This window comes from Cyprinus carpio, chromosome B21 (genome assembly GCF_018340385.1).
Source record: "Cyprinus carpio isolate SPL01 chromosome B21, ASM1834038v1, whole genome shotgun sequence".
Classification (NCBI taxonomy): Eukaryota; Metazoa; Chordata; class Actinopteri; order Cypriniformes; family Cyprinidae; genus Cyprinus; species Cyprinus carpio.
Genome location: NC_056617.1, coordinates 2,408,280 through 2,423,279, shown reverse-complemented (window position 1 = coordinate 2,423,279; position 15,000 = coordinate 2,408,280). Strand labels below are relative to the sequence as shown.

The following is a 15,000-nucleotide window of genomic DNA, read 5'->3' as shown; positions in this document are numbered from 1 at the left end:
GTGGCTTTCATTCTTCTGTGGAGCATGAAATGAGATGTTGAACCCTCATATTTAATATGCAAAAGCCTCTAAACGATCAAAACTTTGCTCTTTTAGTGTAACTGTACAAGCGTCCAGCTTCAGCTCGACTGATTTTGATCAATAAAAGGTCAGAATAACTGCAGTAATATCTCCAGATGAACTCTTCCTGGACTGAAGCAGCTCAGCTTTACTTGATTCTCCATCAATCATGTTTCAGGAGTCCCTCAAATCCTGATCATCAGGATCTTTTTTTGAGGAGCGTTTTGTTTCCAGAAGCTTTACTTTCACTGTTCCTCAGCGGAGGAAATGATCTTCACAAGCCTCCAGAACATCTCAGGATTATTTCTTCATCTCTCAATCACTGCATTATATGTTTGGATCATTTCCATCTCATCTTATTATTGGAGATATAGAGTAAGGACTGATATTTAGATCGGTTTTGAAAGTATCTGCTCCACTGTTATAAACATCAAATTTATTTATATGACAGAATCTGAATTTCATCATAGAAATACCAGCATCTTCAGCAAATTGCATATTTTTGCTTAGTTTTTTCCTTCATATTCTCACTGTATCAGACTATATGAGCCATAAAAGCCTGATGCATCAAATCATCCAAAAACCTGAATTACATTTTTTTTTTCTTTTACATTTTATATATTTGTTATATTTTTGATTATTATTTTTTATTGTATTTAAATTGATGGGAGTTAAATTGTATTTAAATTACTATCTAATCTATTATCTATTCTAGTATTATATATATTATATATATACTTATATATATATATATATATATATAGATAATCATATAATATATATATATATATATATATATATATATATATGAATGAATACACACACACTAAACTGAACTGAAGTTCTTCGGAAGTCATATGATGCTTTAATGGTGCTTTTGCACGTTTCGAAGCTTTTCAACACAACATTGTCACAGAAGAAGTAAAGTCACACAGGTTTGAAAGCACATGAATGAATGTGAGTGATTTCTTTAAAGCCAATCTGATGCACAAATGCATGTGCACACAACTTTAGCACCATGTTTATTTGATTAATGTGTCATTTGTTCCACGCTGACTGTTTCTGCATTTATTTTTAGGACTGCATTTAGTTTTTTTTTAAGGGAAGACACAAGCGTACTCAATCACATGCAAGAAAAAATCTGGACGGAAAGACTGAGAGGGAAAGTCAAGAGGCGAAGAGGATGCGGATGTTTTTGGATGTATACGGTTGGAATGTAAGCCGGGGTAAAAGTGCATTTGTTTTTTAAACGAGGGCGGCACTTATGACTTGTCTCAGTCTGAAATCACCCTCGTGCACCGGCTTTATCCTCCGAGCCGCACGGGTTTAAGCTAACCTAGAGTCCAGCGCTGCCGTCGGGATCACGGCTGCTGAGAGGTCAGAGGTCAGAGGTCAGGGTTTCTGGCTGGCGAAGAAGGCCTTGGTCTGAGCGCAGGTGGGGTTGACGCAGAGCGGACAGCGGAGGGTGAGCTGACGGGAACACGGCTCGTTGGACTTCAGATGGGACTGAACCAGATCCGCCAGCGCCTGAGAGAGACAGCTAGTGAGAACACTACATAGACAGCACCCTACAAGCTAGAACACAACATGATGCCTGCTTCTAAGATGCCTTGATTATAAAAATAAAAAAAAAATTAATAAAGAAAAATTAATTATTACACATAAATATATATATATTTTTGTCCATATATATATACATTTATAATCTATATATAATATATATATATATATATATATATATATATTTATATATATATATAGATAATATATATCATATATATTATAGTAGACACACACACACACACACACACATACTAGGGGTGTAAAAAAAAAACTAAAAAATATATAGATTTTTTTTTTATTAAACAATTGTTTTCTGAACAAATTGTTTTTCCTTAAAATAATTTTTACTAAAAGGTTAGAATTAACAACAGAACCCAAACTTAAATTTAATTACTATTTATTTTTAACCATAATAATCAACACTCACATTAAAAACTTGTATGCAAACATGTAAATTGCACTCAATGCAGTTTTTAAATTAACTTCTACATTATACAATTCCTATTTGTTGTTGAAATATAATCATTTAAACAGTGGCTGCCATAACTTTTATTTAAACATACATTAAATAATTAAGACATCACTAACAGGTTAAGTAAAATATAACATACAGTATATCTGAAAGCTGAATAAATAAGCTTCCATTGATGTATGGTTTGTTAGGATCTGACAATATTTGGCTGAGATACAACTATTCTTAAAAAAAAAAAAAAAAAAATCTAAATATTGAGAAAATCACCTTTAAAGTTGTCCAAATTAAGTTCTTAGCAATGCATGTTAATCACTTATTAAGTTTTAATATATATGAAGAAATATCATAAAACATAAAAGAAAAATCTATCATTTTGACCCATACAATGTATTTTTGGCTATTGCTACAAATATACCCCAGTGACTTAAGACTGTTTTGTGCTCCAGGGTCACATATTTGTATGTTGCATATTTTATGTATACGAGTGCGTTGTTAGTTTAACAACATGCAAATGTCTAACTCTGTTGAAATGCATTGCTAGATTGCTCAGATCAACCACTTTTGAGCAACAGAGCTAGTGTGTGTGTGTGTGTGTGTGTGTGTGTGTGTGTGTGTGTGTGTGTGTGTGTGTTCTGTGCAGTCAGCTGAAGTCCTGATTGATTTCAGGGGTTTTAATAAACTCAGCGGGCCGCGGGTGAAATTCTTAGACACACACTGATGAGTTTAACACACAGCAGAAAACTAACCACCGTTAACTCCACCACAAACCAACCTTTTTTCACTCTCTCACTGATTCTAAACGAATGTGCTGTTTTTACAGAGAAAATCATTAACACTGTAACCTAAGCTGATTATAACATAAACATACAATGATATAAACACATTGCTATCATAACCTGAACAACAACCCATAACAACAATAGATTCCCGTTCAGAGATTCGGCTCGTCTGATGTTCTCCACGCCGCACTGAAACACAGTTCAGTCAACATTACAGCATCTGCAGAAACACTGTTACATCTGCTTGACTCGCCACATACACACAAAACTACACTTTCATTAAAACGTGTCTAATTGCATGATCAAGTATGTGTTGATCGACAAAAACAATCTAGTTTTATGCTTTTGTGTTGTGTTCACTGTTATTTTAGTATCACTGAGATGCTATTATAGTGTTTGTGAATATTTCTAATTAGATTTAATTTTTATATTTTGTTTTCATTTTAGTTTTAGCTAAAGTTTTAGTCATTTTGTTGAGTGTTTTTGCCATTTTTATTAGTTTTAAAATATTTTACTTTATTTAGTATTGGTTATTTTAGTACTAAACAAAAAATGAGAAATTATGCACATAGCTGAATTTAAATTATTTTTTTACTTCTAAGAAACCTCGACTTAGAGAAAAATTCAAATGGTTGATGAAGGCAAGAAAATAAAATGTTATATTTAATACAAAAAAAAGAATAAATAAAAAATAAATGAATAATTTTCCAATTTTAAATACATATATTTTATTATAGATAGAGATAAAAAAAATGAATAAATAAAAAATAAATTAATAATCTAAAATTTTTAAATACATATTTTATTATAGATAGAGTTAAAGTAATTATTATATAAGATAAAAAAATTCATAATTTCATATTATAATATAGAATTATTAAAAATTTAAGTAATATGTACACACATACTTTTTTCACAATATTTTATAATACATATAAATTTTTCAAGAAAATTTTATTTTAGTTAATATTTATTATTCTGCAAGTTATAAAATATTTAATTTTTGTTTTTATTTGGCCATACTAATCCTGGTAATGTTATTGCTCAAATGTGCACTGACGTTTTAATATTTTTTTAGCTATTAACCAACACACTCAAACAGCAGCTCCCTACATCTGCTGGAGGCCCGGCGTGAAGCGGCACACATCCAGAAGATCAGAGAGGAGACCGGATCAGATCAGACCCCTGCTGCAGACGGCGGCCCCGGGGCCACAGATCGATGGACAGGTGAGAGGAACCGGCAGAAGAGACTCACGCTAATGCTAGCCTCAGGCCAAACACACACACACACGCTACACCGCATGAGTCTGGGAAACACACTCACACTCTTCAGAAGCCAAGCACTGATCGATGAGTCTCAGATATGAGAGCAGAGGTCAAAGGTCAAAGATCGCTCAGCTCACCGTTAATAACAGACACTGCAGTGATGGGAAACTACTAACCTACAGTACATCACTCTCCAGACTGCACCAGTACAGCAGGACACTCACTGATCTCTGTCCTGTACTGTAGCAGACCGAGCCACTGATCAAACTGACTCTCCTCGTGTCTGAATCATTTCAGTGAATCAGTTCATTCAGTGATTCATATTCATTTCCCAGCTCAAACAGCAATTCACAGATTCAATAATATATAATTATTGTTACTATTATCATAATAAATCATTTAAATTTAGCATAAAACTATTGGTTCAAGCTGATCTAAAATATTATATATTAATCATTTAATCATATATATATTTAATATATAACATTTTTTAAATATGAAATTAATTTAAAAATTATGTATGTATGCATGTGTGTGTGTATATGTATATATATATATATATATAAATAATTCTTATTGTCTATTATTACAATTTTAATAATTAATGAGTGATAACTTATATTTTTAATTATATGCTAAATAAATAATATTAAACTTTATTATGGATTTGATCTGTAGGGAATGCATGAACAACAAATCGAATAAAAATGTAAGTTACTTTGGATAAAAGCGCCTGCCAAATGTAAACAATATTATAATATGAAATTATATGATAAATATATACAAGAAGACATTTATACAATATATTATGTGTGTGTGTGTCTGTATATTATATATATATTTTTATCATATATATATAATTTTTTTAATATAGTTTAACCGTTGACCACTTTATATAAAGTCACTTGACTGAAGTGTTATGCAACTAGAATCTTAATTCATCAAACAGACGCGCACCTCTTCCCCGAGAATCTGCGAGTACTCGATGTCCAGCTCGTGCAGTGTTTCGATGTGGTCGCTGGTGAAAGCGATGGGCACCAGCAGCAGGTTCTTCTTCCCGCGCTGACAGAGGCCCTTGATGACCTCATCAGTCTGCGGCCCCAGCCACGCCATCGGCCCCACCTACAGGAGCCCGGCAGAGACACAAACCACCTTCAGTGGATCTGAGTGCAGTTACAGCACATCACCACTAGAGGACTCTGTTCACCAGCTGCTCTTCATGGTCATGAACACAATACTTTCACATAAAGAAAACAAAACCGTGTTTTTCCATTTTGAAAAATTTATATATATGTCTTAAGGGTCAATTTTTTTGAAATTTTTTCTGATTTATACATAATCTGAAAGCTGAATAAATAAGGATAGGATAGGATTGTTAGGATAGGACAGTATTTGGCTGAATCTGGAATCTGAGGGTGCAAAAAAATCTAAATATTGAGAAAATAGCCTTTAAAGTTGTCCAAATGAAGTTCTTAGCAATGCATATTACTAAACAAAAATTAAGTTTTGATATATTTATGGTAGGAAGTTTACAAAATATCTTCATGGAACATCATCTTTACTTAATATCCTAATGATTTTTGGCATAAAAGAAAAATCGATAATCTTGACCCATACAATGCATTGCTGGCTATTGCTACAAATGACTGCTTTTGTGCTCCAGAGTCACATATTATTTCTGATCGTGACCTTTGACTGCCAGACGAGTCTGTATGGGTTACAGTGTCCTAATCGGTCCATCACCCTCTGAACCGTCGCACCAACTTCCTGTGGGTACGGATCGCCCCGGTTCACCACCTAAACACACAATTAAACCCAGCACGGGTTTGATTATTACCTTTTATTCTAAACAATGAATAACACTCATAATGCATTCAGGTTCAATCTGGACAAAGATTTCTTTTTTTTTTTTTTTTACATTTTTATTTATTTTATTTATTTTTTTTGTAAGGAAACAAAACTTTGCAAATGCTTTAAGACCCTCAAAATACACATTATTATTTTTATTTTTTTTTACAAATATTTTTTTAAGAGATTTGGACCCAGGTATGTATGGAGTACCTTTAGGTGTCAAAAATACTTTTGCAAAATTAGATTATTAAGTTATATATTTAGCCTTTTCCCCATATCTCACACACTTTTGGAGGGAATTTTGTTGATAATCATGAATATGTACGTTGTTGATGAACCACTGCAGCATGAAAAACTGAACACTTTTTCATCTGAAAGTGAACATTTATGTAAGTAAAATTAATTAATTTACTTCGAATACTTTTCAGAGTAATATTCATTTTATTTGGTTATAAATAAATATGTAGATTTCATAAATTTAGACTGTTTTTGAGGAATAATGAGTTTAAATTAAATCACATTAATTCTGGTAATTCTCAGATTATTTGTTCATACAATGATCTATTCAAATAAGATTTCTCATCAATATTGAAAAAAATATATATAGATTTTTTATCAGTTTTCTTGTAGGGGTTCATGTGTAATTTAAATTTTTTTTTAAGGAATCAAAAAGGGGGGAAATGCAGCAACTTTTATATTTTTTCACATAAAATAAAATATGGTTTTAGTTTAAAATATAATTTAATATTTTTTTTTACTTTTTTTTAATATTATTTAAAATACTGAAAAATTATATTACTTAAATTATTAATTTATGAATGTTTTATAAAATAACAACTCCAAACATTTACTATGTGAAAATAATATTCAGCTTTTGAATGCAGGGATAGACATATGCAGACGGTGATAAAGACTGAGGTGAGACTCACAGACAGCGGCAGAGAGTGAGCGGAGAACAGAATCACCACGTCGTCTCTCTTCTCTGCAGGAAACTTCTCCAGCTCATTACCAACATGCTCAGCAAAACACTGAAAGACACCAGACACACATCATCAGAACACGCCTGACTTAATCACTGCTAAAGTAACGACGACTGCATGTTACAGGACAGCAAACTAGAGAGGAATCAATAATAATATAATAAGGAAAAAATCAATGAAAATGTCTTAAAATATAAAAATGTCTTAAAATCCAAAATGTAACATTATATGCATATAAATAAAAAAAATATATATATATTTTTAAAACCTGACAAAGTCAGCTTCACTCTACAGTTACACAAGTGTGTTTTTTTTTTAAAGAAATAAACACTTTTATTCATCAAGGCTGCTTAAATTTGATCAAAAGTGACATTTATAATAAAACAACATTACTATTTCAAATAAATGCTGTTCTTTTGAACTTTCTATTCATCAAAGAATCCAGAAAAATAAAATGTGTCAATTTCCACAAGAATATTGGGCAGCAAATCATCATATTAGAATGATTTCTGAAGATCATGTGACACTGAAGACTGGAGTAATGATGCTGAAAATACAGCTGCGCATCACAGAAATAAATTACACTTTAACAGAGATTCACATAGAAAACAGCTGTTTTACATTGGAATAATATTTTACTGTTTTTACAATATTTTTGTTTAACTAAATGTAGCCTTGGGGCAAGAAATTTCTGCTGGTGATTTACTAACAATGCTTAAATTAAAGAACACAGACGCATCATCTCATTTCCATATCGACCAACGCAGCATACCAAGTGCAGAATAAAGAAATTAAGAAGACACAGTACGCTGAAAAGAACCGGAGGCCAAAAAATTAAGGTTTGCTAGAAACTTTGATAGACTGGTATTCCAAGTCGTCTTTTATTTCCTGAAGCAAATTAAAAATAACAAGGCTCGGCAAAAGATGTGTTCAGATAATGTCTTCTTCTGGTGTGGAGAAATCCTCTTCCTTCTACCACGCGCTCTCGGTTCTCTGAAACAATAACTGCAGCCATTTCAAGAGCAAAACTGTTTAAGACATGCTTTTTTGGGCGTTAAATAATAGAGCAAATACAAGTAATCTGACGAGCGCAAGCGAAAGCAAATCAAGTTGCGTGATTCATTTTTAATACACACCTCCCATAAACTTTGCGTCTGAAAGGGAAACTCCTACTAATGCATCAGGTGCAAACATAACTGTGTCCACAGCTTTTCAGAGCTGATTCATTACAGTGCATCTTTAGTAAATCCTGACAGTATTTTTTAACGCCAAAACATGTTTAGGCTGGCGCAAGCTGTTACTAAAACTGAGAGACTTCTTCACAAACATTTAAACATTTGCACATGTACATGCACTACCAACACAGAACAAGAGCCTTAACTGATTATTCTAATTAAGAACATGCACTGGTTTAGGTAAGAGTGTGTGTGTGTGTGTGTGTGTGTGTGTGTGTGTGTGTGTGTGTGTGTGTGTGTGTGTGTGTTACCTCGACCAGGAGCGGGTGTGTCGGCCACCTGTCAATCACACTCCAGCGCATCTTGGGCCTGTCGCTGCGACTGCTGTAGTATCTGTAGATGGCGTTCAGACTGCTGCCTGATCACACACACGTCACACAGAGGATCTGATTAAAACTCTTTGGAAGGATGAAGCTCACAGATATGTCTGGAGCAGCGAGTGTGACCTGTGGTGGAGCAGCTGTATTGTGGGTACTGCGTGAAGGCCACGGCTCGCTCCACTCCGTCCTTCTCCATCTGCTCGATGGCCTCCTCCGTCAGAGGATGAACGTACCGGAAACCGATGTAAAACTTATGAGGAGCTGCGCACACACACACACACACACACACACACACACACACAAAACAGATGGTCATTCATTTTAGTGGCACATTTCATCTTATTTTGTCTTTATTAAGCACTGGTTTATTTAAAGTTAATCTCTTTTTCTTTGTAGCTTTTTCTTAAATGTGTTGATTGCTAGATGCTTGTCTTATTCTGCACACTTTTTTATTTTGCACAATTAATGTTTTAATTATTATTGTTGATATTACCACCTTTTATTGGAATTTTTATTATACAATTTAGTTAATAATAATAATAATAATAATAATAATAATAATAACAATAATAATAATTATTAATAGTATGACTATTATTACACTAATTTATTGTTATTGTTATATTATTATTATAATACACTTTTTTTACTGTAAAAGTTAATTCTTTGGTTAAATTGTCTGTTTATTTGTTCATTTAATGTGATGTTTTGGGGTGAAATTCAGGCATTTTGCTGTAAATATATCTGAGCAGATTACCACTGATGATTTTTTTTAATGTATTAATTTTTGCTACATTTTTTTTTATTGCAATTTGTTTGATTTATGCTAAACAGTTGTTCTTATTTATTTATTTTATTTAGCACTTTATATTGCACTGCATTTTTTATTGGAGATTGATTAATTTTATTGGATTTGGCTTGTGTTCCTTGCATATAATTATGTATAATTAATTGTTATTATCATAGTAAGTACATGTAACGTGTAACAAGGACACCTTAAAATAAAGTGTTACCAACTACTGTCTTATGTATACAGTTATTTTACTGTAAACAGAGCTAATGTATCAGTTTATTTGAATACGTGATGATTTGTTTTTAAATTCAAGTATTTTGTCTGTGTATGTATTTCATGAGCAGGTTACTGATAACATTTCCACATTATCCTTAAGTACTGGATTTATTTTTTTTTTTTTGCAATTTATTGTTGTTTTTTTTGATTGCAACTTTTTTGTTCACTCTGCAAAGTTGTTTTTATTTTATTTTGCATTGTTATTTTTATAGCTGATATAGTGACATTGTTTTCTTTGTATTCTGTATACAGTTTTCTGTAGATTTACAGTTCATTTATTTGTTCGTATGATGATTTGGGGCTAAATTCAAGCATTCTGTTGGAAGTATTTCAGGTTACTGTATTAATTTATGAGCTTATTGATGTTTTGGGATGACATTAGAGCAAACCAAATCTTGTCTGTACAAGAAAAACCAGTAACCTTATGAAAAGAGGCGTATGGTGCTTCTGAAACAGGAAGCTGTTGGATTATCAGAGGTGTGTGTGTAAGAGGCGTGTGTGAGACACTCCTCTGAGCTTCATCTATCACTCACACACACACTCACATACACACACACACACACACACACACACACACACACACACACACTCCAGGTTTATCAGCACTCAACACTGACTGACAACAAAGAGGACCGTTTGTCTGTTTCACTCTGATTATTTTATGATCCGTTAAAAAAGTCACTCGATGCTTTCAGACTCTTTCAGAGCTGCGTTTGTCTTTTTGATGCCAAGGACCCCAAATACGATCATCCTCATCTTAAAATTTAAGAGGCAGACATATATTTTTATGCATAAAAACCAAATTTATTGCTATAAATAAAAAATAATACTATAAATACATGTAAAATATTATTTAAAAAATATTTATATACTACAGTACTGTACTGCTAAATGTACTATTTATGTAAATATAGTTTTTTATTATTAATTTAAATATTACAACATTAATTGTATAATAGTAATATATCATGTAATAATATATTTTATTTAATGCAAATAGAATTTTTTTTTTTACTCATTTTTATTCTGTAGTTATTTTCAGAATAAAGTCATTTTAGTTATATATTTAGTAATAGATCTATATTTTCTAATTCTAATGTAATGATATTCAGACATTTTAACTGAGACTTAAGCGTTCATGTACATTTTAGTGCTGCTGTATTCTTAATTTTATTCTTTTTCATTTCGCACTACTCTTATTTTTTTACTGTTGATGTTTATTGTTCACTTAAAAATGACATACAGTTATTGTACTGCAAATTGAGTTTATTTTTTCATTCATTGGTCTATTTAACATGTTTTGGGGTGAAATTACAGCATTTTGTAGGAAATGTTTCACAACCAAATCTGATCTGTGCATGGAAAACTGGTAACCTCATGAAAATTCATACTTTGAAAAATTATTATACTCATTATAGTATATTAATGTGTATAAAATATCACTTGGAAAATATTTCTATGAATATTTCTCAAAAAAAAATTTCTATAACGTTAAAATATTTTTCACTATAGTACTGTACTGTTAGACCGACGTATTATTTGTTTATGCAAAGATATATTTTTTATAATTTAATTAATATTATAATATTAATGTACAATCTAATATAAATAATATAATACAAAGCTTTTTTTATTGTTATATGTAAAATTAATTTAATTTATTTCTATTTATTTTAATCTTTATATATTTTTTCTTTTTTATTTCTTTTTTTACTTAATATTTCTTTTATATATATATATATATATATATATATATATATATATATATATATATATATATATATATATATATATATATATATATATATATATATATCTGTGGCAAGCACCTTTTTTACATTTTCTATTTATTTGAATATATATATATCATATATATATATATATATATATATATATATATATATATATATATATATATATATATATATATATATATTTTTATGTTATTCGTTTCTTTTTTTTTCTTAATATATTTTGGTTTAATTTTCCATTTATTTTAATCCCATTTAGAATAGTATGTGTGTGTTATCTCTGAGTGCATGTAAGCCATGTTGACGCTTGTCTCTCACCCGTCTCGGGACACATCTCGTCCAGCAGTTTGACCATCCCTTCTCCCTGCATGGTGGTCCAGGCTTTGATTGGAGATCCTCCTCCGATCTTGCTGTACTGCTCTTGGATCTTTGGGGTTCGTCTTTTGGCAATGAAAGGGCCGAGTTTACTGCAACAGACATAAAGACACGATTCAGGTTTCTCCTCTACAGAGTTATAATCCCTCCAGGCTTGTTTCTATGAAGGAGCGCTCTTACTTCTGCACAGGAAGCTGCATGAGGTCCGTGTCCATGAAGAGCCGTAAGAGGAAATCATGCACGTCTTCCAGCTTCTCCGGGCCGCCCATGTTCAGCATCAGAATCCCTGTTTTGGGTTTTCTGCAGAAGAAAGGTTTGAGTCGAGCGGATCTCTTGAGACAGACTGAGAAGTTAACTAAACCCAAAGAGACTTCTGCACAGGAACAAGCAGATGAGGACATGTTTCAGAATTTAACACATTTCTTGAATACTTTATAAATGCAAAATAAAGCACAAGAGACTGCAAAGTCTTCAAAAACCACTTTCACGTCTTTTATTATCCAGTTATAAATAATGCATTACTCTGAGAAAACACAAGTGTCAATTTCACTAGTTTTATATATATATATTTTTATATATATATATATATATAGAATATATATATATTATATATAATATATATATATATACTATAGTTTATATATATGGGTTTAATCTTTTATTTATATCTATTTCAGTTTTATTATTTTTAACCATAAACTTAAAAAAAAAAAAACTTTTTTATAAAATGTTTTAAGTATTATTTTTTACATTTTATTTCAGTTAGTTGTCAATGCATCATTTATAATTTTGTCTACATTTAAGTTAAAGAATTGTCATATAAAATTTCTATTTTATTTTATTTCAGCTCTATTTAAATTCATTTTTCAATTAACCATTTTTAATAGTTTTAGTTTACAATAACAACACTGAAAAGCAAAAACCACGAACCACAAAATATTGACGATTGTGCTTTTAATTTGTATTTATTTCAATTATTTCAGTTCAGTTAATTGTCAAGGCAACATTTCTAATTTTTGGTTAAATTTTTTTAAGTTTAGGTTTTCAATCTAATATTTATATTTTATTTTATTTCAATTAAAAAAAGAAACATTTTAATATTTTAGTTTTTTAGTTAATTTTTTTATATTTTTAAACTGAAAAGCAAAAGCCCATATTCATAATTTACTGCAACAGTAAGAAATAATGTGAAAATCCTTTAAAGTGTCATTTGTACATAAACGTTCTTCACTTGTTCTGATGATCAAAGCCTGCTGAAAACAACTAGATCAGCCCTTCCGCTCCAAGGCTTCAGCAGCAGGTGTTTTCCACAGAAGCAGAGAATAAGCTGTTGTCTGTGGAGTGTGTGAGCGGCTGATTTCCCAGCAGGCTCTGAGTGGATGTTCATGAGGTCAGGAGACGCTGTACCTGTTCTCCTGAGTCTCTGGAGCAGTGGAGCTGGCAAACGCAGCTGCTGCAGCCGTCGACTGCCGTCTGAGGAACACACTCGTGCACAGACTCACCGGCGGACTCAACCTGACCACTGCACAAACATCAAAAACATATTTACACAAACATCATTTCATTTTCTCATTGTGATAATAGTTTTAATGACAATTAATATTATTTCTCCCTGAAAAAAATGCCATTAAAAGTCTTTAATTAATATTTTAGAGCCACAAAATACAAAGCATATTTTTAATCCAATTCCAAAACAAAAATGTATAAAAAGCATATTTTTGAATCCAAATTAGAATGAATATTCGCGAGGATTAGAAAAAATCTGAAATTAAATTAAAAGATAAAAGTGTTGTTTTTAGTAATTCGTTATTTTTTTTTAATACTATAGGTATAGTATTTATTTGTTTTTCAGTGTTAAGTTCAGATTTAAGTTTTTGAGCAAGTTTGACATGTTGTCTTTGTCCATTTTTATATAATTTTTTTTTTTTGCGGAATTAAAACATTTTCTATTCAACTTTATTTATTTGATTGTTTATAGTATTTTTGCTGATTAAAAAAAAAAATTAATTTTTTTAATATAATAATTTGAGTAATAATATTTTTTTATAAATTTTTTTTTTTTGGATTATGTTGCCGATTGTAATAATATATTTAAATGATCTTGATATATTAATATATATACCAAATATATATAGTATTTTATATCTATATATATTATATATATATATATATATATATATATATATATACATACCACACACACACACATAAATAAATTTTTAGATCCATTAAATCTTCCATTAAGTTTTTTTTGTATTATAGTAATGTAATAATTTGTGGTGAAATATATATTTTTATGCTAAATGAATGGCTTATAATTTTTCTTTACAGATTTTTTTTTTTTTTTTAAATGTGATCTTGCCATATTTTTGTAAGATTTTTATTATTATTTGGCTAGACAGACATACTTACATACAAAAATACATCAAAAACAATAAAAATTTATGATTTTATCACAAAACCTTGACTAGTACTATTATATACAATTAAATGTAATTTAGTCTAAAATACAAATAAATAAAATAAAACATACACATTTAATACATAATAAAAACACAAAAGCATGTATTATATGATAAATATTTAAAAGCACAAGTTATTACTCGTGTTTATTGTGTGGTGGTTGGAGGGCGCTGCAGTAGCGCCGCGCGGCCGCACGGAGTCGCTGTTGGCGCAGTTACGCAAGTTGTAAAAGCGCGTGTTGTGTAACACGATGTTTAACGCCACGGAAACTTTTAACTCCTGCTTTTTGTTGACAATTCGCGCGTGCAAACCTCGTGCTCTCGTTTAACTTCCCACACGTTAATGCAGATATGAAAACATACGCTTTATCTGCGCGATTATTCCGCGAAGAGCTGAAAAACAGGAAAGTCATCGAGACACTTTAACCTTCACGAACAGAGCTGACATAAACACGGCTCATTCCAGCCCCTGCACTGTTCATTCTGCATGATTAATGATAAAGACGATTATATAACCCCCTCGGTGACTGAATGAGCAAAAGCCATCACTCTCCTCCCAAAACCGCCATTATTTCCCGCTCTGGCGTAAAGTCTCCTCGTTTCCCAACGGCAGAAAACAGCGAAATGCTTCAACTGCAGAATGAAAGCGCTTCTTTCCCCCCTCCAAGTCTTTCTAAAACGCCCAAAGCGCTTCTTTCCCCCCTCCAACACAATCAAAAACCACCAAAGCAAGAAGAGGGGAAGAAAAAGCTAAACGACGACATGCTTGATGACGTTCACTGGCCCCGCCCCCGCGCACACACCCTCCCAACGCCCA

At 31.4% G+C, this 15,000-nt stretch overlaps 1 protein-coding gene across 1 annotated transcript; it reads right to left on the bottom strand.

The window, feature by feature from the left end:
• Positions 1 to 1,098: 1,098 nt before the first annotated feature.
• On the bottom strand, positions 1,099 to 13,271 carry fech (ferrochelatase). Its single transcript, XM_042748062.1, has 10 exons — positions 13,129 to 13,271; positions 11,902 to 12,021; positions 11,665 to 11,813; positions 8,653 to 8,787; positions 8,458 to 8,564; positions 6,921 to 7,019; positions 5,830 to 5,937; positions 5,098 to 5,262; positions 3,004 to 3,063; positions 1,099 to 1,587 (listed from the first exon to the last, which is right to left on the bottom strand). Exons 2-10 carry the CDS (start codon positions 11,997 to 11,999, stop codon positions 1,453 to 1,455), a joined length of 1,056 nt encoding a protein of 351 aa, XP_042603996.1. The 5' UTR covers positions 12,000 to 12,021; positions 13,129 to 13,271; the 3' UTR covers positions 1,099 to 1,452.
• Positions 13,272 to 15,000: the final 1,729 nt, after the last annotated feature.